Genomic DNA, 24655 nt, shown 5'->3' on the forward strand with positions numbered 1-24655 from the left:
TAGCTGGACCGTGGCTTTTCCATGTCCTGTTGGGTGACTCAAGATGCCTTTTCCTTCTTACCCCTTAGGTAAGATCAAGATCAGAAACTGTATCTTTTCCTTGCTGGCTGTAATGGTTGAAGCACTCAAATACTGTCATATCAAGTGCTGCATCATTGCATATCCATGCATTAATCATAAGTACTCAATGACACTAGAGATTTAAAAGATACTTCAGTGGCTTATAAAGTCATTTTATTGTCTTATTATATTATTCTTTAAAACGCAGAGTTCCACAATGTGAGCTGTGTTTTCTGGCTCATCATCTAAATGGCTGTCGATATCGTATGCTGTCCCATCTGTCTTTGGAGGCCCTGCCTGCGTTTGCTGAGCAGACACGGTGACCACTACCCTGTGTGGATGTCATCCTGTCCTGCCACTGCCTATGCTAATGAATGAAGCCTCTGGTTGTTTTGTACCTGTGAGTGCCAGCCCCAGTTGTTTTGAACACTGGGAATTAGAAACTAGGAGAAGGAAAGAGACTGTGCTTCAACTTGGATCATGTTTTGAAGTTGTGAGTTGTTCAAGGTACAAGGCAGCAAGTTTGAAGGCAAGGTTTTCAGTCCTTTACATTGCGCTTTGGATAGAAACAGTGATAAAGTTAGATGGTGTATTTGCAGCTTGAATTTTGTGAAGACTATGGCAGAGATTGATGTGGATATCTAAGAGCAAAGTAGCAAGAGATAAGGAAGTTGTATCTGTGCTTCAAAAGGTTGCAGATCTGCAGATGGGCAGAGGTTTGTTTTTATTTCTCAAATCCGTGGGAGCACTAATATTTCCTAATCTCAGTGCCCATTTGGGTCCATGTGGACTGTTTCAGGGGCAGTTCCAGAAGTGATCTTTGGATACAGCTAAGGCTAGCTTACTTCAGTTGTTTGCCAGCGATTAAATGGTTAGTCAAATATGTGCCTGTCTGTCCTGTAAATCCCACTAATCATTAACTACCAGATGATGTCATTGCATAGTGCTTGGGAAACATCTCCGAAGTTTTTAAAGCCAAATTTAGTGTTAAGAAAGTACAGTTTTGTAGATGTCAAACTGATTATGAAGTGATCTTGTGTTAGTGTTTTTTTGGAGTGAAAACAATACTGGACTTGGAGCTATGAGTAAAATAAATCCAGTTTGGCAGCCACAGCTAACACTGCCTGTAGCCTCATGGAGGCATACACACAGTGCTTTTTCACATACGCCATGCTTTGAGGACTGAACAGGGACCTATCACTTCTGTAAGCTGCTGTGGGTTGATGATTCATTTGCCTGTGTTAAGGGACTCATTTACCCATGTCCTGTAGGTGGGAACACCTGGGAAAGGTCTTCATCCCAGAGGGTGATGCTAACATAAATTCAGAATGTGCTATTCAAGCCATCATCACCACTAACTTCACTAGGTAGGATAATTTTAAAATTCTAGTCTCAAGCTCTATAATTAGGGTTGAGGAGACAGACTTTCTTAAAAGGTCTTGGCATATATTGAAAGATTTCTTGCAAGGCCACGTTACTTAATTAAAGATCACAACATTGTGGTGACAATAAGAACAATTTTATTTTCATCTTCATTCAAAAGATGAACAAATGGGGAAACTGTGAGAACAGTGATTTTCTTTTCATTCTGTGTGCTACAGTTAGTGCACTTGGCAGTGTAGATATCTGATGTTTCCAAATATTAGATTGTAGCTGACTGGCTTGTGATTACGCAGTATGTCAGCAGCAGAGATAGAAAAGAAACTTGGATATAAGAATTGGATGCATTTTATTGGCTGAAACGTGGGTTTTTGTTTGTTTGTTTGAAGTTTCAAATACCAATATTTTAGAAACTTGAGTAAAATATTTGTCAAAAACAAACACCAACAAAAAGAACCCTCCTTAAGTTGCTGACTTTTTGCATGTTTTTTTGAAGTGATTTTTGAATTTGAAATAAAAGCTTATTTCAGTATATAAATGAGCTTTTAAAAATAAAGCAGATAGTGAAGTCTGAAACAAAGCATCTGGATAGAGGCGTCCTTACTCCCCTTCACACCTGTTCTTTTTGTGATGCAAAGCAGATATTGGTTCCTGATATCCAAACTAAATGGTCGGGATACTCATAAAGTACTTCTTCATCACTGTGAGTATTAGCTTACAGGAGTGACTAGCAAGGTTTCAGAAATCTTTGAAAGTTTTATAAGTTGCTTTTCTCTATGAATATATTTTTCCTAAAACTTAGTAGTATCCTGTTTCTTTCACTATAGATTGCTAAGTGTTCTTCCAGGGACATTGAGATAGATTTCATGGAGAGTTAAGAGAGCCTAAAAACCTAAATGGCCCTAAGAAAATGAAAATCCTTTGGATTCCATTTTTGGAAAATCCCACAGGACTGTTCTACAGAGACCCCATGAACCCTACCAGTTCTATTGACTTCAGCTTATAAAAGCCATTTGGTACGATTAGTCTCTTGCATTGTGAATTGTAGCTCCAAACAACGCCTGATACTTTGGAAGAACTTGTAAAGGATATTCATTGCCTGATTTTTATCTATTATTTATTTGGTGGTGCTTCTCTCCTTGCTGCTTGCTTTCCTTGGAAAATAAACATTTGACTTTTGGATGAAATCTTGTGGATGCTATGCTGACAGGCTCCCTGGGCTCAAAGCTGTTACAATAAGAAAGAAAGATAGAGAAAAGCATACTGGCAGTAAGAAATGTGTATGATCATGAGGGGAAAAAAATTTGAAATACTTTTAAATCCCATGAATTACATAACAAATGAACCAAAATAAGAGAGATACATGACAGCAAATGTAGAAGCCTATGTTGCACCTCTGGAATTCTGGCTCTGATATAATGCAGCCAGAATGAGCTCTTTCAGCAGTGATGTAATAATCCCTAGGAGAGACTTCTTTTGAATAAGTTGCTTTTGAAAAAGTTTTTTATTCTTAACCTTCATTTTCTTTAGAGAGATGACACAAACTGGAAAAGGAGGGACTACCCTTCTCCACTAATGCAACTGTGGATGTCCTTACATAAATACTATTTGGCTTTTAAAATTTGTGACTTGTTGTAATTTTAGTATAAGTTCTGTTTTTGGGTTTTTTTTTTTTTGTTTTTTGTTTTGCATTTGCATCTGGCAGTGTTCAATGTTTTTTTTTTTTTTTTCTTTAAAGACTCTAAAAGGAAAGGCTGAAATATTTGTGTTCATTGGTTTTTAAATTTGCTGCCTACTACAAAGCGTCACACTTTGTTCTACAGTTCAGGCTTTCTGCTGTCTAAAAGCCTCATGATTTGGTCTCTTATCTATCAGGTTTGTTCATGTCCCCCGGGGCCAGTCTCTTCTCTTATTTCCCCATTGTGAATCTTGGATCTATTTGTAATCCCCCACTCTCTCAGGACTAACTGTCCAAGACTGGAGCAGACCAGAGAAACCACCGTGCAAGAAAAATCTATGAAGGAATTGGTTCAGTGCCTCTCCCACTTAAGGCTGATCTTTGAGCTGGATCCCAGTACCGTGTCATTCCAGAAAGTGTATGGTGGAAGGATCTATTTCCTTCTCATGCAACTGGGCGCTAAATAAGATGTGATGAGAACCTCATGGTCAGCACTGGAAGCCTAAAAGTTGTGATGCAGACTCGTGTGGCCTGCATGGGCTGACTTTATTCTGCCTCTCCCTAATGAATGTGAACTCAAACACAAATTAATTTCAGCCTGTCAGTAACAGTCCCAGAGTAATTCTGTGTGATGCTTTGTAGGAAGCAATGATGAAAGCCAGCTCCCTCTAATTAATATATTGAATAATGCATCTCCCTGAGGCATATGGGGATCTCCCATACTGTCATAGCTTGGCAAAGCAAATTGAAAGCTAGGCTGCCAGACTGATGGTATTATCATATTTTGTGCTCCTTGGCTAGTGAGGAATATTCTCCTAATTTTTCATGTGCGGTTTGGCTTAGGTTTTGGCCTTTGGCTCATACCATGATAATCTCTTTGTTTCTGGGCAAATGGGATGGTTTTCACTGTGGGAGGGACTGCTCTTGCTTTCAGATAACTGACAGAGAAACCTGTGGGATTTGTTTTTAAAACCGGCACCATTCTGAGAAGATTTGGAATGATCTTTTACCTGCTTTAATTATGGACATAAATTTTCAGGCATTTAATTCAGCAGCAAAACATCTGCTGACAGCAGAGAGCTGAGCAGCTTTCCTGGGCATAGCCTCCCTGCTGCCCCAGGTCTCATCCCAGATGTCCCACTTGGATTTCCAGAGATACACTTTGGTGTGAGTTTTTACAGCTCCTGCCTCTTTACAGCAGCTGGGTCTGGAAGCATTCTTGCATTGGGGAAGGATGCAATCTAATGGAGAACTTATTCTCAGCAAGTGTTTCACACTCATATGGGCCATTTTTACTTAAAACTTGAATTTCAGTCATATCTCAAAGCTCCTCAGGTAATTTTCTCAAAAAGAATCAGAAAAGACCCAGATAAATACCAGTTAATTTCTCTGAACTGACTTCATCCTCTCAACCTTTGGAAGTTTGCCTGCCATTAAGTTGAACAAAAACAGTTGTTTTATTTAACAGAAGGAGCTGAACCCATGCCGTGCAGGAAGAACAGTCTTATCATGGCAAAACAGACAAGATGCCTCTGCATTCATTTAAATGTGAGCCATTTGTGTTGCTCAATAACATCCATTAAAGATAAGGAGGTCCCTCTTTATGCCTTCTGCCTGTTGGAAATTAACAAACCCTCTTAAAACGACAATTCATCAGCAGTTATATGAGGCTGAATTCGTTCTCGGCAAGAGAAGAAATTGAAACTCCCATCCTTTCGTTCCTTGGCATTCCCCCGAGCCTCCTCTGTAGAATGAGATGAGTTTAATTTTGCTATTGTTCAGCATAACAAGCACGAAGCTACATCAGAACGTAAGAGTGGGAAGGAGTATCTTATTAGCTACGCCACAGGTTCTTTTAAATAATGTTGATTCAGTAACTTGTCTCTTGCTGATCATATATAGAATAAGGATGAGAAGGCAGTGAGTGAGGCTGTTTTACTTGCATACTTGTAGCAAGCTAATTGGAATAGGAGATAGCAGTGGTTATCGTAGCTTTGTAATTATCTGATGGATAATTGTCCTCCATTGGGCAGAAGGCAATAAAATCAGATTGTAGATGGATCTTCATGTTTAGTGAAACATCAGAATTTCTGTGGCTGAGTCTCAGAGAAAGGTACTAACTTGTGACTACTGGGAAAGACTTGAGGAAATAATAAAAAATATCAGCAGTCTTCAGAGCTGATTGCAGTAGATCTTTATTTTCTCCCACAGAACGACATCTTGCTTTTTATTGGAAAAAAATGAAAAACAAACCAGAAACCCTGCCAAGTCTTTAGCCAAAGAGCATGGAAAAATTCTTGGGTTTTGCTTACAATATTTTTGGTTTTCAGGTTTTGATTGAAAATCATTGAGAAAAAGAGACATGTTCCATTACAATATTGATTTTGGGGACAATCTGTAATCTCCCTAAAGTCATTTCTAGATCTGCTGTATTTTCTCCAGAATTCTTTTTCTTTCTCCAGATCATTAGATTTGAACAATGCATTGACACTTTGGAATTTGCCCTGAAGCTAGAAAACAGCAGAGTATTACATTTCATCTGACCTTATACTTTTCTCTTATTGCTCATCTATAACAACAGATTAAGTACTTGACAAAGAGAAGCTCTTTGTTAACCTACAGCTTGGCCATATATCTTCACTTCTTGTCATGTAGGCAGCACATACTCCTGTTGTAGCACTTTGTGGAGTGCTTTCTTACTTGAAAAGGGGAGTACGCTTTGGGGATGGTGACACTTTGGAACTCTACTGTTCAGAAAAGCTGGGAGTGCGTTTTGTACTCAACCTGCCAGGATACTGGACATCGATCCAACTTGAAGCAAAGGAACTCACAAAAGCTCCATGATTTTACAAATCTCTCCTACTACAATGTCATTCTACCACTGATGGACAGACGTGCAAGTAACCTTGCCCTTTTCATTCTTCTCTCTGTGCCGTATCTGAGGAAGCCTGTGTTTTAAATGCAAACCTATCTTGTCACGAGATACTGGGTTGTCTACAGACCTCCTGTCATGTTTGCTTTTACCCATCATAGCCACACAGGCACGCTGTTTCTATAGAAAGAGCCTGTCTTTGCACATCTGACTGCTGCCAGAATGCTTTTTGCTTCCTCCTTTTTTGTCTTGTCTTCCCCTGTTGCTGATGTTGGGACAAATGTGTATCTCACTCTCAGCAGCTAATTGAGTGTGATTTTTTGGGCAGGGAGAGGCACTGATGCAGTTACGCTTGCTAGTCCTAAACGAGTATTTTATTCTCCTCCTTTGTCTTTCTCCTCCTGCCCCACCTCTCCCTCCTCTTCTCTGCCTTTCCTGGCTGATTTGTAAAAGTCAAAGAATGAAATAAGACATTTGTTCTCTTCCTGCTTGTGTTTGAAATGCAGCACAACAATGGTCAGAAAGGTTTGCTGTACAAATCTGTTTTTTCACAATGCCTTTCTCCAAAATGCATAAACTGAACAGCAAAATTATTTCTGCAATGTTAGATGTTATCCCATGGTGATTCTTTGCAATATTCTGCAACAGGGAATGTGAAGACTCATCCTTCCTTAATTAATACAATGTACAATGCCCATAGGCATATGGCACTCATCAGCATATCTTATACATTCTGTCTGTGCCAAGTTTCATACTGGCATCCCCTCTTTGGACAATTTAAGTTTTATTTTTATTCATCTAATGCTGCATTCATTTATTAAATGATGCGCTCACACTGAAGCATTTCAGAAGCACTGTGTTCTGCCTTGGACTCTGTTAATAGCAGAATCACTGAGCCTTAGCATTTCAGGCATGTCATATTTGCAGTTAGAAAATGTTCATACAAATGAGGGGAATTAAACACACAGTGAACTGAGAATCCTTATTCTGGTGTAAAACATAGCTTGAGCAGATTACATTTAGGATACTTTTGATAGGAGACAAACTGAAAGCAAGGAGTCTTCTAAGCATTCCCTTCCATGGAGGGAAACAATAACTCCAGCAAAATCCTCGTCTGCAGGACTGGCTGATGGTTTTGCTGAACATGTGTTTTGCTTTTCTAAATTGAACGTAAACATGGTTGATTCATGTTTCCTGAAAAACCAAAGCAATAATCTATAGCGATTCCCTATCTGCATGACTTTCAAGGGAAGACAGCCAAGCACTGAGCAAACATTAATTAACGGAACTTCATAATGTAGTAGGCACTAACGTCATTTTAAACCAAATGCAGGAAAAGAGCTGAAAGTCACTCAATATCAGTGATCAGTCTGAGAACAGAAACAAAGCTCTGCTTGAGTTTCACAAACTTGTGCAAAGCACAGCTGGATAGGAAATGTGATTCCCCCAATATATATATATACACACACACATATATATATTTTTTCCCCAAAAGCTACAAACTACAACATCCCCCCTCACTTAGATTTTGATCACTGAAATGGCTTTTGTACAAGATATTTTCTGTATTTTCATTTTCCCCTTCCTGTGCTATTTTCTGAGCTCTTTTCCCCTTATCTATTCCAAAACAAAAAGAATGGTGAGAATGAACACAAAGCTGAAAATGTGTCCTTTTTAATGTTTCAAAAATTGATTTTTGGTTCCTCAAAGGAAGAAAATCTGAAATACTTGAAATCTGAAAATACTGGGGGGTTCTGCAATGAGTGTCCCATCCTTCTGCATGCAAAACATAATCAAAGCATCACATCCTTCTGTTGGAAAGTGTTTCCAACTTGTCTACCGTTAATTATTAGAGGTCTGTATAACAGGCGAATCTCATCTCTACTTTCTATAAACACTTTCCTCTGAGCCTTGCTGTCTGTATTAGATGTGCATGGAGCAGGACGGATAGTCTATTGTGTGCTGAAGCTTTGAGATCTTCACGACGATAACATCATAAGTCAGTGAGCAGCTGCTGCTTTACTTCCACCATATCTGCTTTTACATACCCTGGTTCAGGTGTATGCTGATGGGTCAGAGCAGAGAAGCAGCAAGCTGCATGGGAGCAGCTTATTTAGTCTGTAAGTTAGCAGCAGGACTGTGACTACACCTGGGAGCACACCCGCTACGAGTGCTGCCTTGACATAGCTGACAGATCAGCTCCCCGCATGAGCCTCAGTCCCCAGGAGAAGTTATTTCTGGCACCGCTGGGAAATTAAGATGCCACCTCCGGCATATGTTCTGCCGGTGCTGCTGGAGCTTTCAAACCTTGACAGGGATGTGAGTAAGGTTCTTCACCCTCCTGCCCACACACTTGTTTGTGATTGTATCACAAACTTCAGTTATGTTTATTGGGATTCATAGTATAGGCAAGGTAGGAAATGCCAGGGGATTTGAAAGAGCTAAGACCTATTAGCTAGATGAGAATTAGAGAGGAATATTTGCACTTCCTTGAGTTTTGGTATTAGCATACAGAACAAAGAAAAATGTGATCCAGCAGTGGCTTTGTTCAGTTGATTAATATCCTTTAAAGGCATTCTCAGGTTCAGTGACATTTCTTTAGAGTTTCTGTTAATTTCTGTGAAATAAAGTCACCTTCTTTTATGCAATGAGAAGAGGGGGAAAAAAAGTTTGTATGCCACAAAGCCTGCTGACTTTTGTGGCCTCTCTACTGATCTGCAAGGGGTTTGAGTTTAAATATCAGCCTGTTCCTTAGTGAAAAGATTGACTTGGACCTCTTTCCTCTTGCTGCACTATTATATCCAAGAAACTTGTAGCAACATCTTAGTTTTAGGACCTCTAATCCATTATGAGTTGGCAGAAAACTGGTTTAGACGTCCAGCAGGTAGTGGGGGTGGAATGCAGGTAGTCAGGTGCATGTATGCACTTATGAACACGCAAGCAGAGATTGTGAGTGCACAGGCTTTGTTTCCTTTGATATACCAGACAGAACACCTCCTCAAGATGAACTAGGACATTGGCTCTGCTGAAAAGAAATTAGCTAAGAAAAAATACTTGGCAATTTTTTTTATTTTTCTTTTTGCCTTATCTAGCAGGCAAAGTCTCACAATTAGTTTTACCAGTGTCCAGAACAGCAGCATCACAGAAATTAACACTGGAAAAGATGTGGGGAGCTCCAAGGACCTGGATCAGACATTTTCTTACAGTATCTTCCTGCCAAGCTCTTTTTCTAAGCTTTATTTCAAATATGCTGTGCAAGGAAGTATTTTATCCATTACTCTTCAGAGCCTTTTCACATCCTACCCCATCCAGCAGTGTCTCCCCTGTTCAGCCACAGAGTATTCTCTGTGTATTTATGTGTTTAATGAATGCATTCTTTCTTCAACTGTATGTGTATTTTCCCCAACTGTATTTGTTTATTTCATGTTATTAGCCTGAGTGTATGTAGCTTTTGTGTGCACTGGCTGTTACTTGTGCATAGTCAGTACCTGTTGGATCTAGTTCTGGGCTTGACTCCAGTAAGTAGCAGGGAAACATACAGAATCCCCTTGACCATCTGAAGACAACCTCAGTTATCGATGCTGAGGAAAATCTAATGTCACTTATTGATACCTTGGCAACACAGTGGGGAAGGCAATCAATTGATCCATGTTGAAACAGCATTTATAATTCACCAATGGCACTATATGTTAGAAGATCCACATCAGCTGAACAGGAATGGTCTGCATCAGTTTCTGCTCCCACCTGCCCTTTTTGTTGCTTGGGTGAGTTGATCACAAGTACTGCTTGCCTGGTACCATTCACAAGGGTTTACTCACTTCTGGAGAAGGACACAATTAAAATTGCAGCAGGCTAATTGGCAGCATCCACTAATTTGACTGCAGTTGCCTAAAGCAAAAGGATGTGTTTTTCCCACATTACATATTACTACACAATAAATGTACTTTGTTCCTTCCTATTTCCAGTCCTGATGCGCAACATCCTGCTAAGCAGTCTCCATCTGTTTCCTCTGCCTCTGGATATGAGCAGTCACAGGTACCTTTCATCTGACATCCCAGACTCCAAGAAAGTCTCTCCAAGTTGTCATCCTGGGGAAATTTCAGTCCATTTTAAAAGTTTTGTTTTGGTTTTCAAAGCCAGAGCTGCTGAATGCTGTCTTGACTGGTTCAGAACAATGCATGCTCCTGTGCTACATGCTCAGTCTAGCAGTTTCCAGACCAAGTTTGAAAGCCTGAACCCCATGGTCTGTTTTTTGACCTTATTATAAATCCCTGACTCTAATGTTTCTGAGTTCTAGTGGTGACTCCCTTCCAGCCCCCATATGAATGGGTCCAGGAGATGGAAGAGAAGAGTATCTCTTATTCTCTGTTTATGGTTTAGGAAACTGGGATCAATGGCAGGCAGTCTGAATTGCTCAGCATTTTTGATTTAAGATATGAGAGTAGTTAAATCTCAATGCCATTCTTCATCATTAATGCCTGATGTCTGGAAAATGGTTAGAAAAATGTGGCTTGTTCCAGGGAGAGCTGATGGAGTTGGTAGTATCAGCAAGTTGAGATGTTTAGTAGGGCAGGGAGCCCAGTTTGAGAGTCTGTGTATTTCTTTTTCCTTTTCTTTGCATTTTTGATTTTGAACTACGCAGTGTCTTATAGGAATATCTACTTATAATGCAAAGTACTGTGTTTTCCTTGCCCTTCTTGCTTGCTCTCCCTCCAGGTCAGAGATGAAATATTATCAGAACAGCATAATAAATGTGCATCCATGCACAATACTTTCCCCTCAAGATAGAGATAAAGATCTTGTGAGGGACCTGTCTGTCCTTCACCTTTCGAGATCAAAGAGTCTTCTCCTGAAATGAAGGGAGTAAAGATCTTGTGAAAATGAAGAATTACTATGAAAGCAAGAAAAGAAAAGCAGCAGAAGATAGAGACCGTGTAACCACTGCGTCCTTCCTAATGGGATTCAGAGGTAGTTTGAATTCTTAATTGGCCAATGATCCCGTGTCAGCTGCAACATTAGCTGCAGGCTCCCCATTTCAAAAACTGCCTTTGCAGCAGTCAGGGAACATGTCAGCAGGAAAAAATGACCTTTCCTGTCACTTCTGGCTGCATCCTCTTTTCTCAGCGTTTTTTTCATCCGAGTGGTGATAAATGAATAGAGATGGTAGAGGATGTTGATTTAGCATCATTTGTCACAGTGTGACTACCCTTTTTTTTCTTTTTTTTCTTTTTTTTTTTTTTTCTGCCCAGGGCCATCCCGGGCAGCAGCATACATGGTATATTTTGTGGAACTTGGTTTGGTTTGTGCCATTTGGAGTTTGTGCACATCCCAAACAGAGCTGAGCTGTGCCTAGAGCCTGAGGTATGACCACATAGCAGGAAATGCTTAGGGTTTCTGAAGGTTGTTAAATACTCTTTCCTTTGTAAACCTCTAAAATAGAGCTGTTTGTCAGTTAGAGAGCAATGAAACTCCTTCCCAAGCAGTCTGCTCTGTGGGCTCCACTTGACTGTACAGAACACACAAGGAAACTGTAAGTCACAGAATGCTGACATCTTCCTCATCATGTTTAAGTTGCTTAGTTGTTTTGCACAATGCGTTCTCCAAATGTCCTTTAAAGACAGAAGGCATGAGAAAATGTACAGCTGTAACGGTGTCTGTTCTTCTTCTTGTATTGCCACACCTGAGTAGTTGTTGCAGTATGATCTCAAGACCAGCAGAGTTACCACGTGGGATGAGGAATAGCTTTACAGTCTGTGTGCATGTTTGCAAGTGTGCTCTAGGACCTACGTTCACATCTTACTTTTTCTGTTCCCTAACTACTTTTACATTCTTCACATAAAGCTTCTCCAGACAGGAAGGACTTGAGGATGTTTACTGAAAACACCTGTGTTCTGGAGGTGGACACACTGTAAAACTCAGCCATCCTCATTGCGGGTGGGAGCAGACATAAAGAAACAGCATTGATTGTGGATTTGTTTTGCAGTCAGAGGCTTTGAATAGAAGAGAACTACGTGGTTTGGGTGAAGGAAGGACAAGTGAAGCATTACTTTACAGGCTTGTTACCTACCTGCAGATAACAGGAGCTTGTTTTGCTTTTGGATCGCAGGAGATTGGTTTGAGCTTTTCCACTCGAAGTACAGTGTTCAGCGAGCAGAGAAATACTGGGAGGTGCTGTACGCTGGTCTCTTTGTTGTTATTTTTCTGAAAAGAACCACCAGGCTTGTCAAAACTAATTAAGGAAAGAAGTAGATGGCACTGGGAAGGAAATTCAAGCTAGACTGACATACTTCAAGAGACTCCTATCCTCCCTTGGTGCTTCCATAATAGGAATTTTAAGTGGAGGGAATCCACAGACTGTGTGTGTACAAACACACAATGTAATAAGAATTTTGGCTTTTATTCAGAAATGCTTAGGTTCCCCTAATTCCAGTTGCTTTTAAAATGGGTAGCATTCTGGTGGTCTCATACTGATGATTTTTTTCTGAGCCAGGAGTGGGAGGAACCCAAGAGGTGCCAAGGGGGAATGGTGACAGCTTGGCATTGCTGACATGGCCAATGGCTCTGTGTAAAAGGCTGACATTTGGCTTCCAGAAAAACTCTGTAGAGTGTAGCCTCTGGAGTGACAGCTGGATTTACTAGAAGGCCTGTTGGGAAGGGCTATTGGGTTAATTCTTGATGTGATCTCAACCTCTACCAATGTGCTGAAATTGCAGGCCCGTTTGATAAAGTTGTGATGCACAGATACATTGGTGAGCATATATACCTCCGTCCTATTTGGCGTGCCATAAATAAGAATGTGATTGCTGAACAACTGAGATTATAGCATTTATAGCTACTTACGGGAAAAAGGCAGAAGAATTTTGCTGTGGACTGGAAAGATGTGCTCTTTCTGTGCATTGGTAATGTATTTTGCTGTATCCCATAGTGGTTTTCACTGACATTTTAAGGAACGTCTTACCTGTCCTTTTTTAATTGTTTTTGTTTTAATTGTGCTATTTTAATTGTGCCCAGATCTTTCAGAAGATTTGACCCCAATAATTATGTGGTCGCAGGGACTCTGGCCCTCTCTGACATTCTTACTGATAATGAACAGCATTTTCTTCCTTGTGGCATCACCTTGAAACTGATAGAAGCGATTAAGGAACAGACTATTTCTCACTGGGAGTGGAGTGATGAAAACTGCCTGCGTGGCTTTGTTTTTACTTTGTTGGTTTTTGCCACAGTTCACAGTGTGCTGAGAGTGGGTTGACTGTTAACATGAAGTTCTGGTTAATGAGATGAGCCACTTTCAGTTACCTCCACCCTGGGTCATAGTGCAGTTGTTTTGGCATTTGCAGCACTGGCTGATCTTAGCCAAATTCTGGGATGTATGCATGCTTGCTGTTTTAATTGCTTTGTTTTTTCAGCTCCAAAAAAATTTATCAGAGCATCTGTATTTTGTATGTCTTTTTTTTTTTTTTTTTTTTTTTCCTTTTTTTTTCCTTTTTGAGAAGTTTTAGCTGTTGATGCCCCAAGGATTAAGCAGCGAAAGATTGTGATGGAAGTGCTTGTAGCATTAGGGAATTGTGAACGTTGGTTGGCTCAGAGGGAATCTATTATTTACAATCTACTGTATCAAATTCAGCTTCCCCCAAATTAGAAACTGATTTTTGTCGTTGTCCCTTTTTAATCTAACCCCTTGGTTAACTCGAGAGAAGCAGCTCCATAAATCACGTGGACATCTATGGATTTTTTTTCCCCTGCCAGCCATTGCTAGGACTAAATGTTCATCTCCTAGTGATTCTTATCAGCCAGAACACTAAGAATAACATTTCTGTTCTGGGCTTGACTTTCCCTTTGCCAAGAGGAAAATTGTCTTTGTAGTGTGTCTTGCAAAACGTTTTTAGGGACTAAAAGAAAAATGCACATGAAGATTTGACTTGAGGTGCTCAGCCCCTAAGGTTTAGAGAAACTCATGCCTTGTTTCGTGATTATCAGGGGCTATGACATGGAGTGAATAATGAATGCTGTCTTGCAATTTCTTGTCTGAACTTCACCATGCATGTGTACCCAATTTGAAGATGGGTAAACTTGAGATGAACAGTAGCGAGATTGCCCAGCAAACAAGGGACAGATCTCACCACACCATACAGCCGAGTAAAACCCCTTTTTAATTTGCTGTCTATAAGTGTTTGTCTGCTGTGCCCTCATCTTCCTTGCACTAAGTAAATAGAGCTCTAATTTTACTGAATCTTGTGCCAGCTAGCTTGGCTACCACAGGAATGGCTGCTGTAGTCTTGCTCCTCTAGGCAAGGGACAGGTAGGCTCCTTCACCAGTGTCTGGGCAGGTAGGTTAAGTTTAGCAGTTGGCTCCTGAGAGCAGGCTACATAGAAACAGAAAAGACTACAAAGAGGGCAGAAGGCAGGGATCCACATGCCTGGTATCACAACTGGTTTTGCTAGCCCACACTCTCTGTCCATCTGATTGCAGCCCTTTAACTCACCTCTTTATTTCTTTTCTTTTTTTTCTGTCTTTCTCCCAGGTCTGTGATGGGTTTGGATAAAGAACCAGACCTTGTACACATGGAAGCCCGGACAGCTGATGGACGTGAGTGCCTGCAGTCGATGTTGAAAAATTGTACTTTGAGTCAAGAAAGGAGTGGGAATTGAAATTCACTTTGCTCATTTTGTCTCTCCATTTACATTTTAATTGATAGGAAAAATGCGTATCATGGGGTTTGATGTGAGGCATATCCTTATCCTTCAAATCTAGGGGGAATTCAGAGGCTGCAGGATGTGTGTCTGTGGAGAACTCAGGTGGAAGCACAATCTGTTGGGCTAAGGAGCAGTCTGTCCTGTTCGCTGTTTAGCTGTTTTCAGTATCATGTATTTTATGTGGTACACATATGAATCATAAACAGCTGTGCTGCCAGTGCTCCAGAGGTGTTCGCAACGGCTCTGTTTTACTGAGGAGTCTGAGAAATTGCTTACAGTCAGACTTCTTTAGCTAGGATGTCCCTATGCCCTGGGTACCCTTTGATTCATTTTGAAAGGACTTTTTAGTTTTGTGTAGGATGTATGAATAGGTCCTCCATATTGGAAACATGCCTGGAAGAGCTGTCTGTATCTGAGGTAATAAACAGGAAAAAAACAAAAAAAAAACCAATAAAAAAAAATCTTAACCCCTCACTGAAATGAATCTAGCCATAGATTCCTGTGGAACTAACCTCCAGCAAATAAAACGTGTATTGAAGCTGAATTTTTCCACCACTGTTGACAGCCTTTTAGGCATTTCATGCAGGAATTTTAGCATGATAATGTGTTTCCTGTAGCAGAGCCAGTGTTATTCCAGCTCAGTGCTATCCAGCTATGGGATGTGTCTCTTTTATGATACAGGGATGGTGTAGGAAAGCAGCATAGGACTGAGGTTGTAGATTTCTAGGGGGAAAAGGGTTTCATTTTTGTTGGTTACAAATTTTCTGTTTTAGTTGAATGCTGCATAGTCCAATGCTGTGCGAACAAGCTCCTGTCTGTCAGGGTGACTTCTCTAAGGCTGTGGATCTTCCAAAATCATTCACGGGCCTCCCACTGCTATTTAGTGATGGCAGCTGAATAAATAACCAGGCAATAAAGCTTAGGGGTGACAGCTGTTTGTTGAGTATGGGGAAAGAGCAAAACAAGCTTGCAGGTGGGTGGGCAAGGTAGGGAGGCTTCTTCAGTGCTTTTGCTGCTGCATATGTTGTTATAGAGATGCTAGGAGAAGTGGCAAAAAGCAAGTGAAAAAGAAAGCAAGCAAGTAAGTAAACAAAATGCTGATGAAGTCTGTTTTCAAACTAAGTTTAAACTAGCTCAGCCAGCTATTTGAATACTGGATGCGTCAAGGCTGAACATGCTTCATTTGAAAGATGCTTCCCCAGTTCCCAGACAGCTCTCTTCCTTCGGGTCTTGTTTGCTTGGGGCGTGCTGTTTGTTCTTGTTTTAATGTATAAATTCAGCATTTTGAAATTGGCAGTTGATGGCATTGAGGGTTTCCCTGAGAGTCAGACTTGAACAGTAGTGTCAGCAATATAGGCCCATAGCAAGGCGTTGTCCCATTAGGAGGGCCCCAGTGGGCTGTGCTGGCCCTGCTGGTGCGTCCTGCTGGGGGACAGCACTGAAAAGGCTCCTCTCCCAGCCAAGCATAACACAAAAGAACGATGTTGCTCTAATTAGAGTTTTTAAGGCTTAAAACAAAATCAGCTTGTGTTAGAAAACATTGACTGCCTCAGAGCTATGGTCTCACCTGGTGTGAAATGGTGCAGCTCTGTGTGCTTAGGAACCACAGGCTGAGCTTTTCTCCTGGCTGGCCCATAACACAAATGGTACTTCATGCTCTCAGTGAAGTGGCTGAGGCACTTACACCTGCTGGAAAATGGGTCTCTGCAATTATCTCTTCTTGATCAAAAAGTTTGTGACTAAAGTTTTCCTCAGTGGTTGGCAGAAGGAAGAGGAGGCTTTTTTAATTCCTCTCAGGTTGGTCTGTTGCTCAGTCACTTATCTGATAGGTTAAGAGACATAGATTATTCCCATTGCTCAGCTCAAGTTGGGAACTAGAATTCCTCTGTGATATCCCTGACAATTTTAAAAGTATGCAGTTCTTCTAGAGGTGGCATTTGTCTTTTGCTCTTTCTTTCTTTCCTTTTTTTCCTTTTAATGTGTGATATTTAGGATTAGTATCCTGAATTTGACTTTTTTTTTTTTCCTTCTCTAACAGCAATTACTCATGGGTTTCAAGACCTGATCTAATATTGATTCAGACACTGGAGCTTAGAATACACAGGTGGTGGGGCATGGTAGAATATCATTCATCCATAAATGAGTCAGGGCTATCATTGAACTCATGGAGCTGGGAGGTGGAAGTTAAGTTTCCCACATCCTCTTTTCCAGCCACTTTTTCCCCCCCTTTCCTTGGTAAACTTCCCTGTCAGATTAATTTTAATCTGAGCCAGTCTGTCTGAACAACTTGTTTCCCTCAGCTACCCTTCTTCCCATTAGCCATGCTGGCTAGCCATGCCTGCTCCAGTTAACTTGTTAATGCTGCCTGGAGGAGCAAGCCCTGCTAAAAGCCTGTGCTGCCCTGTGTCACCACAACTCACAGTAACCTGCCACACAGATCTACCCTTACAGGCCTCCAGCACAGTGGCAGGTTTGACTTTTCCAGTGTCTCCCTTAAGGGATCACATCCTTGGGTTTCACCCACAAGAGAGCCTCACGGACGCCTGCTTCCCCCTAGAGTTACCCAGTCATGACTGGTGGGCAAAGAAGGGACTTTGGGGCTGTCTTAACTTGCACATTTCACTGCAAATCTCAAGAATTTACTTCAGCTTTATCACTTCTAAAAAGAGTATAAATACACTCTGAATTCTTAAGATGGAAGACTGTGTTAATTTGCAATGGGGAAGTGTTTTGAGCTCCTTAACTGGGAAATGGATATGATTCTGAATAAGCCATTCCCTAATCTGGAGTGTGATAAGTTTGTGGGAAGGGTTGTGTGGAGGTGTGGATGTTGGGATTGGAGCTGCAGCAAAACATCCAGGCTGCTTGATGTCCATATTGCCTCATTCACAGATGGGCTGAGAAAGTAACTGGATATTGGGTTATAAGCACAAGAAGTTGTTGAGGCCAGCTAGGAAATCTCAACTTTTTTTGCAGTGAAAAGAAGGTGTGGAAAATAAAGGTCTCTAATTCTAGTGTTGTCTGGAACATTATACAAACTGGAAATAATCCACAAATCAAAGCCAACTTTTTATAATAAAAGGTTAGTGCCTACTTTGTGCACGTGCCATACTTTTTTCTTGTGGCTCTGCAAAACAAGGATGAAAAATGAGCTCCCTTCAGAGAAGAGTGACATAACAGCTTTGATGATAGAATGTTCCTTTCTTTTTTATTTGATGTTTTTGTTTTTTTGGCCCAATCCTATCTATACAGATGAAGATATGCTCTGTAAATAAGAGCATAGTCCTTAAGGTATCTTACCCTTCAGGTAGCTTGGATTGGAACTGCAGATTGTTTCTTGCTTTCAGCAGTACTCAAACGTGAACTGAATGCTGGGCGGATAATGCAGGGGCAACTCAAATGTTAGAAAGGAGATGCTGATTATTTTAGAAAATGGCTGCGTAGGGTCTTCTGAAATTACTGCTTAGGAATTTGGCTCCTCAGCTTCTATTTACTCGAAGAAAACCAGCCTTCCTGGCCTTGAAATTTTTGCCTGTGCATTTTTTTGAGAGTTTTGCCATATCCTAATCTTAACTGTTGATTTGGGTTTTTCTCTAGTTTGATCCTCTGGTCTTGCAAAATGTCCACTTGGATGTCTGTTATGCCGGATGACATCTTTTTTCTTGCCCAGAAGTTAGTATTTGTTATACTGTCATATTTTTACCTGGTTTTTAAGGTGCTTTAAAAGGAATCATTTTTCATTTTCTGTGGGACATCAGGAAGAAGCTCAAAATTGAACTTAGTTTTGAACCAAAAGGCAGACAGGTTTGAAGAAAATTTTTTGTGCTCTTGTTTTCTTTTGCAGGTTTTGTGTTGTAAAATACATGAAAATAAGTAAACAAGAGACTAAGCAGAAAATGGGTAGGGCACAACTCCCCTTCTCCACCACCAGCTTCCCATGAATATTAATCTGGTGCCATTCTTTGAGTGTATTTGATTGCTGGTGTAGCACACTCAAAATGACACATTTCTCGGTAGGCAGGAAGCTAGTTGTCATGTCAACACTTGTGGTTTATTTGCATTTATTTGTGACAGGTTTTTATTCCTCCTCCCATTCTGTCACTCAGCAGCAACAAATTATCCCCTTTTTCAGAGGGATAAGAATATCCAGGCGACTGTGTGGGAGAACATACTGGAGGGAATGAGATTCTAAAAATACGGCTCCTGACCTTTCCTCCTTGTTCTGCCTAATTTTAGTTCTACCTCAAAGAACAAATGAGGACTGCTGAGCTCTTTGGGTTGAATGGAGATATGGGGAACCCTCTTGTTTTCTGACAGGTTGCTTCAGTGTCTTAGGTTCCACCTGAAGGACATAAACAGCAACTCCAGACCAAATCTGTACACGTCAGTTGATGAAAAGCCTTAATTTATCTCATCTGAGAATCTGACTTCTCTGCTGCTGCTGGAATTTTGTGTTGGAAGAAAGCACAACTCCTCTGATAGTCCAGTTATTTGGCACTGTCTCTAGGTCAGACATATTCTAGTGTACACTGTATGCATTAATTATCCCTCGATAGTCTGAGCTGGAACTGGCAACCATTGCTGCTGCTTCAGCATCATCAGTGGGACTACCTTTCATTTCAGCACCAGATGTATGCAACTGCTTTGAATCAGCTGTGTAGCCTTTATTAACCTGGAATTCCCAGTGCCTCTAACAGGTCTGCAGCCTTGAACCGTGGACCTTTAATCCATGAAGCTAGGCATGAACATTTATTACAGTCAAGTTTAATGGCTGTTTGTGGCATTTTTTAGAGTTGATACCTTTTACTTACTTAATTTTCCCTCTGCATTCTTAGAGTCAGTAGGTGGGACTTGGTAATGGAAGGCAAAACTGCCAAACTTGGAGAATTTTGTTTTTGAACCTGACATGGTAGTTAGCAGTGTCAGAGAATCTCAGTTGTGCCCTCCTCTGCTTTGCAGTTAAACACATTTTGCTGTTTCCAAAGACACAGACAAAGGACAATAACAAGTTTTATGGGACGGAGAATCCTGTAAGCAGCTTTGCTAGGCTACTCCTCTTTTGAAGTTCTCTTTTATCTTTTTGGGCACAGTTCAGCAAGATCCTTACTAATAGGTGCCGTCGTGGGAACTAAAAGCACTGCATCAATCTCACCTCAGCCATTATGAGCTCAGTTTTCTTCCTGGATGGTATGTTCTCACCCTTTCTAGAAAAGTCAACAAGTGCTTGAAGCTAAGAAGTCTGTAAAAGTGTTGCAGTGTAAGAGATATGACCCTTTTATCATTGCAGCCATCATTTTAGTTGTGTTTTCGTTTTCTTCCTAATTTGCACTTCTCAGAAGAACAGTTGAAAGGCAGAGATGACACATTTAGATTACATACATCCAGAGACACAGTGCTGTGCTGTGATTGTTCTGTTTCACAATTTTTTAGTTTGCTTGAGTGAAGCAGTGCTTAATCCCTTGTAGCCCCTGCCAAATTATTGGAGGTGATCCTGTCTCTGCATAACCACCGAGAATCTGGCTATATGACTTCCTTCTTATACAGACCTCTTTCTTGTAGAGCCTTGACTGCCTTGTGTCTTTTTTTCCTTCATATTCTTCTTCCAGTCCTATTCCTTCTTTCAAGCAATGCCAAGGACTGACAGGACATCCTGTTACCATGAGAGTCTGCTTGTCTTCTCTCTAGACAGAAGCCTTAGTTTTCTGCCACGTTAATTGTTTGTATCTTCTATTTATGGTTTGAACTCTACTTGCCTGGAAATGTCTGCACAATGGGCAGGGGAACATTGGGTGTAGAAGTGTGATAAATTCCTGATTCCAGTGAACACTTATGGTTTTAAAAGATGTAAGTAGATCTTATGCTAATGTTTAGGGAGCTGGAGATGAGATTAAGACTTCCCATTAGAGACCTTCTTCTGAACTGCTGATGACATTTTCAGACAGCAGGCTCCTGTATGGCTGTTTCTCACGTGTATATATTCTCCCATTACAGACACCCACTATTTGACCTGTCGGATCCAGGAGTGCTCAGAGACCAAAAGGAGTGGGCCATTTTCACGCTCCATTGACATCAACTCCCTTGTTGTTCAGGATGAATATATCTTCATCCAGGTACGTTGACATGATAAGAACAAGACATGAATTCTGCCTGCACAAATTATTTGTTCTGTGCAAGAGAGAAGGCATATTTTTAGGACAAGTGTGTGTGATCACAAATCAAAGAGCAAGGGAGGTGAGTGTGTACTTGCCTGCTGTAGATTGGCTATGAAGTCTGAAGCAAAACAATTGATGTGTCTGTTACTCATTTGCCTCGTGTTGAATCTGATATATTTTGAAAGTTCACCCATCAATAATCATAAAGGTCCATGTGTGTCACAGAAACTCTGACTTGTTATTGTTGTGTCTACTTGGAAAATGCAAATAAGCTATTGATGAACTGAAAAGAACAGAGAAGAGCAAAGGAGAGGAGTGAGCGATCATTTTAACAAATGGAAAAGTTTATGCTAATTTGACAGACAAGTAATGCTAATGGATTGAATAAAGATTTGCAGTGGGAGGTAAACAGCGGAGAGATTGAAAAAAGATGTTACAGGGCACCTTCAAAGTAGAAGATGGCTGTAAATTTTCCAGCCAGTTGATGATGGTTTTGTAGATGAGGAGAAAGTGACAGAACTTAAATGAGAAACTACCTGTTTATGAGATTTTCTGAAAAAACGTGGGCTGAATGGAATATGGCCATCTTTCCCTATTTCTTACCTATGGAGCTATGAGAATGAATCATATGATATGAAGGAGTAATTCCTGAAAATGTGCCAAAAGTGAAGACTGTACACTATGTTGCAGTAATTCTAGGATATAAAAAACTCTGGAGACAGGGACAACATGCATGCTGATGGTAACCAGCTGTCCCCCTTGCTGAATAGGGTGAATGAAATGAGATGAAGCTTTGAGCGAGGAAAGGAAAGATACATACTTCCTTGTTGACTAAGACTGGCTTAAGCTAAGCTCCTGTTTCTCATTCTTGAGGGAACATTTTTCTTGAATGCATCCAAATTGGAAGTTCTGCTCCATTTATTGTGAAATTGTGAGTTTACTGGGAAGGCTGATAAATTCTGTGGTGGGATTAGGTGGAGGATTGCATCCGTATGACCTGGGAAGACTGCAATATGGAAACTGTGTGCATATGAATAGCATTGGCGGGGTCTCCTCCCTGTGTGCAGAGGACCGAGCTGTCCTGGAGAAGACTGATTGCTGTTAGCATATACTGGGAATGTAGCTGCTGCACCTTAGCAAGTCACAATTTCACTATAGGCAACATCTTTCCAATTGGTATACTTTCCAATTGGATGTACTCTCCAAGGAGTATTTTTTAGAGATTGTTTCCATCTGGCATTTTATACCCATGGCTGAGAGTGTTGTGTAGCATCCAATCCTTTAGGGTGAGCAAGAAGCCCTACAGGTGTTCCTCATTCCACAGCTATCGCCTGTGTTAAAAGAAGGCTGATCTGTTTAGAAGTCTGGGCTCACAGTAAGGACATCTGCTTGGCGCATGCATGCCTCTGCCTCAAGTTAGCAAGGATGGAAACAGTCCTCCGTGCTCACTAATAGCTGCTAAGTGCTTCAAGTTTAAAAAATAAATAAGTGTGTTTGTATACAAACATGCATGTGTATATATGTGTAATACTTCAAGTGCCTTGAATATCTTTAGCGCTGTTTTATTTCAGCATAGTGGATGTTCAAAGTGAAAATCACATACCGACACTTCTTAAAATTTTTAAATGCACAAACGGAATATTTCTGCAGGTTTGGAGAAAAGGCTTTTCCCTTTCACAGGTTTTCTATCACTTTTCCTTCCTTTTTCACCTCCCACTTGTGGGATTTCCAACCATCTGCCAGCCTGTACTGGCTATGTAAAAACTGGATACTGATTGAGTCCGTGGAGTACTCCAATAACACTTCAGATTAGCTGCACACGCCTTGCTGTGCTGAAGGTGTGTTAAATCTACCATGTTCAGCACGTGGTCGATGGGCTATGCAGTGTTTGCCTGGTATGTATGTAGGAGTCATGTGTCCTGGATGTCTCACAAACCATGTGAGATTGCTGCCTGTTATAGGATGTGTTAGATTTGCTGTGCACAGTATCTCATGCATGTTATTCTGTCTAGATAATCTAGGACAGGAATATGGGAGCCAGCTCTTCTGAATTTCAAATATTAGACAGGTGAATAAATAAATATCAGCTTAACTGTTAAGAACCTGGTGAGGCTTAATAACTGCATAAATGATAGGTGTATAAGTTTCAACCTGTCTGTGCGGGAGCAAATCAGAAGTAATGTCGTAAAGTAGAGAGTAGAACATTTCTTCTAATGTTCATCGTGAAAGCATTATGTTTTCAGTCTAAGCTGGTAGTCTGTGTTCCCCTAAAGTGAATAGACAGATGAAAACCATCAGAACCAATTCATTTTTCTTGCAGAGACTTACTGCAGGATGCAAAAGATCTCTCTGAATGTGCTTTTCTCATCAATAGTAGAAGATGCCTAATTATAGCTTAGAGAAGACCCTAACTTTTCAACAGCTAAAATTAGGACAGGTGTATCCCAGCTATTTATACCATTTTAGATTATCTGTATGCAGTTATTCACTAGTGCATAACCCTTCTAATCAAATTGATAAGCAAGCCTGTCGATTCCTGGGTATCATTAACCTGTATAACTTTATACCCAAAGCAGGTGTAATATTATGGTACATAATGCATAGGGAAGGAAGAATATAGAAAATGTTTTAGAGCCCTTAAAAGTAAACGATTCCTGTAAGTGAACTGTTGCTATGCAGCGCTTCTACAAGGATTGTCCAGAATCACAGTGCATAGAAAGAAAATGAGAATGCTTGAAAGAAACTTGCTTTTAAAGAGAGGGTGAAAAAACTCAGGCTTAGTTACTAGACATACAACATATGTAGATAACATAGTACATGATGAAAAATGTAAAAAGTAATGATGAAGGAGCAAAGAAATAGCTATGAGGATAGAGTAGGAAGAATCCTTATGAATAGGGCAGTAAATGATTACTCTGAGTTTATTGATTGACTTTCTATTGGATTGATCAATAGTTGTTGAAGGATGCCCAGTACAGCTCTAAGATTGGGTAATTCTGTATAAATTGATCCATTTAGAGAAAATTGTGCCCTCTGTTATGTGTTGAGATTTTATTCTGTTCCCAGGATTGCTCTGGTGCAGCCAGGAGCCACTATCAGCTCCTTTTTTCAAAGGTAGTACTTAAAATTCATAGAGCTTGCAATGTGAATTGTGTAGTTGTGAGAAAACCTTGGAATATGATATAAAGTGTGAATTTATTTACTGTATCAAAAAGGAGCTAATTTCATGAAAGTAAAGGAAATATTAGCTGCAACTTTGTCATTAAGGTCAACATCAGTGATGTTCAATTATATAGCTGTGTGATAGAGGAGCCAACAATTTCTCCATGATTGTGCCACACCTTTCCTTATAAGTGTTGTCATAGAGTTGCTGCAGAATTTGTATCACTTTCTAAACTCAGGCACAGAGACAACCTGAAAACTAACTGTTAGAGTTGACTTTCTGACAATTACCTGAACTGCTATGGTGTTCTCACATGCACAGCCTATGTTACAGAACTCAGGGGTCAGGGATTGGCTTTTGTTTTATGTATGTATCTAGTTTATTGATGGCTTGTGGAACTTCTACAGTAAAAATAAATCAGTATTGTTCTGGGGAAAAGATTTTTCAACCAAGTCACGTATCAGGGTTTCTAAAGGAATTGTTCAAGTTGCTGAAAAGAAGCTAGGATGCAATATGCTTTAATGAAAATGGGGATTATTTTGAAGGAAATTGTGTTTTGATTGAGAAGCGTTGTTTGGAGGAAAAACTTATTTTTCTCTAAGTAAGAAAATAATGTCAGTGTCGTAGTTTTTTGGAGTAGGTATAAAAAGGAAGTG

General features: G+C 40.4%; 1 protein-coding gene across 1 annotated transcript in view; it reads left to right on the plus strand.

Annotated features, from left to right (window-relative positions):
* Positions 1–24655, plus strand: part of SORCS3 (sortilin related VPS10 domain containing receptor 3) — a 268000-nt gene that overhangs the window by 166347 nt on the left and 76998 nt on the right. Inside the window, exons 6-7 of the mRNA XM_421749.8 lie at positions 14513–14577; positions 20676–20794. Of these exons, the coding sequence (XP_421749.3) occupies positions 14513–14577; positions 20676–20794 (184 nt within the window). The remainder of the gene's footprint in view (positions 1–14512; positions 14578–20675; positions 20795–24655) is intronic.

This window comes from Gallus gallus, chromosome 6, assembly GCF_016699485.2.
Source record: "Gallus gallus isolate bGalGal1 chromosome 6, bGalGal1.mat.broiler.GRCg7b, whole genome shotgun sequence".
In the NCBI taxonomy this organism is placed as follows: Eukaryota; Metazoa; Chordata; class Aves; order Galliformes; family Phasianidae; genus Gallus; species Gallus gallus.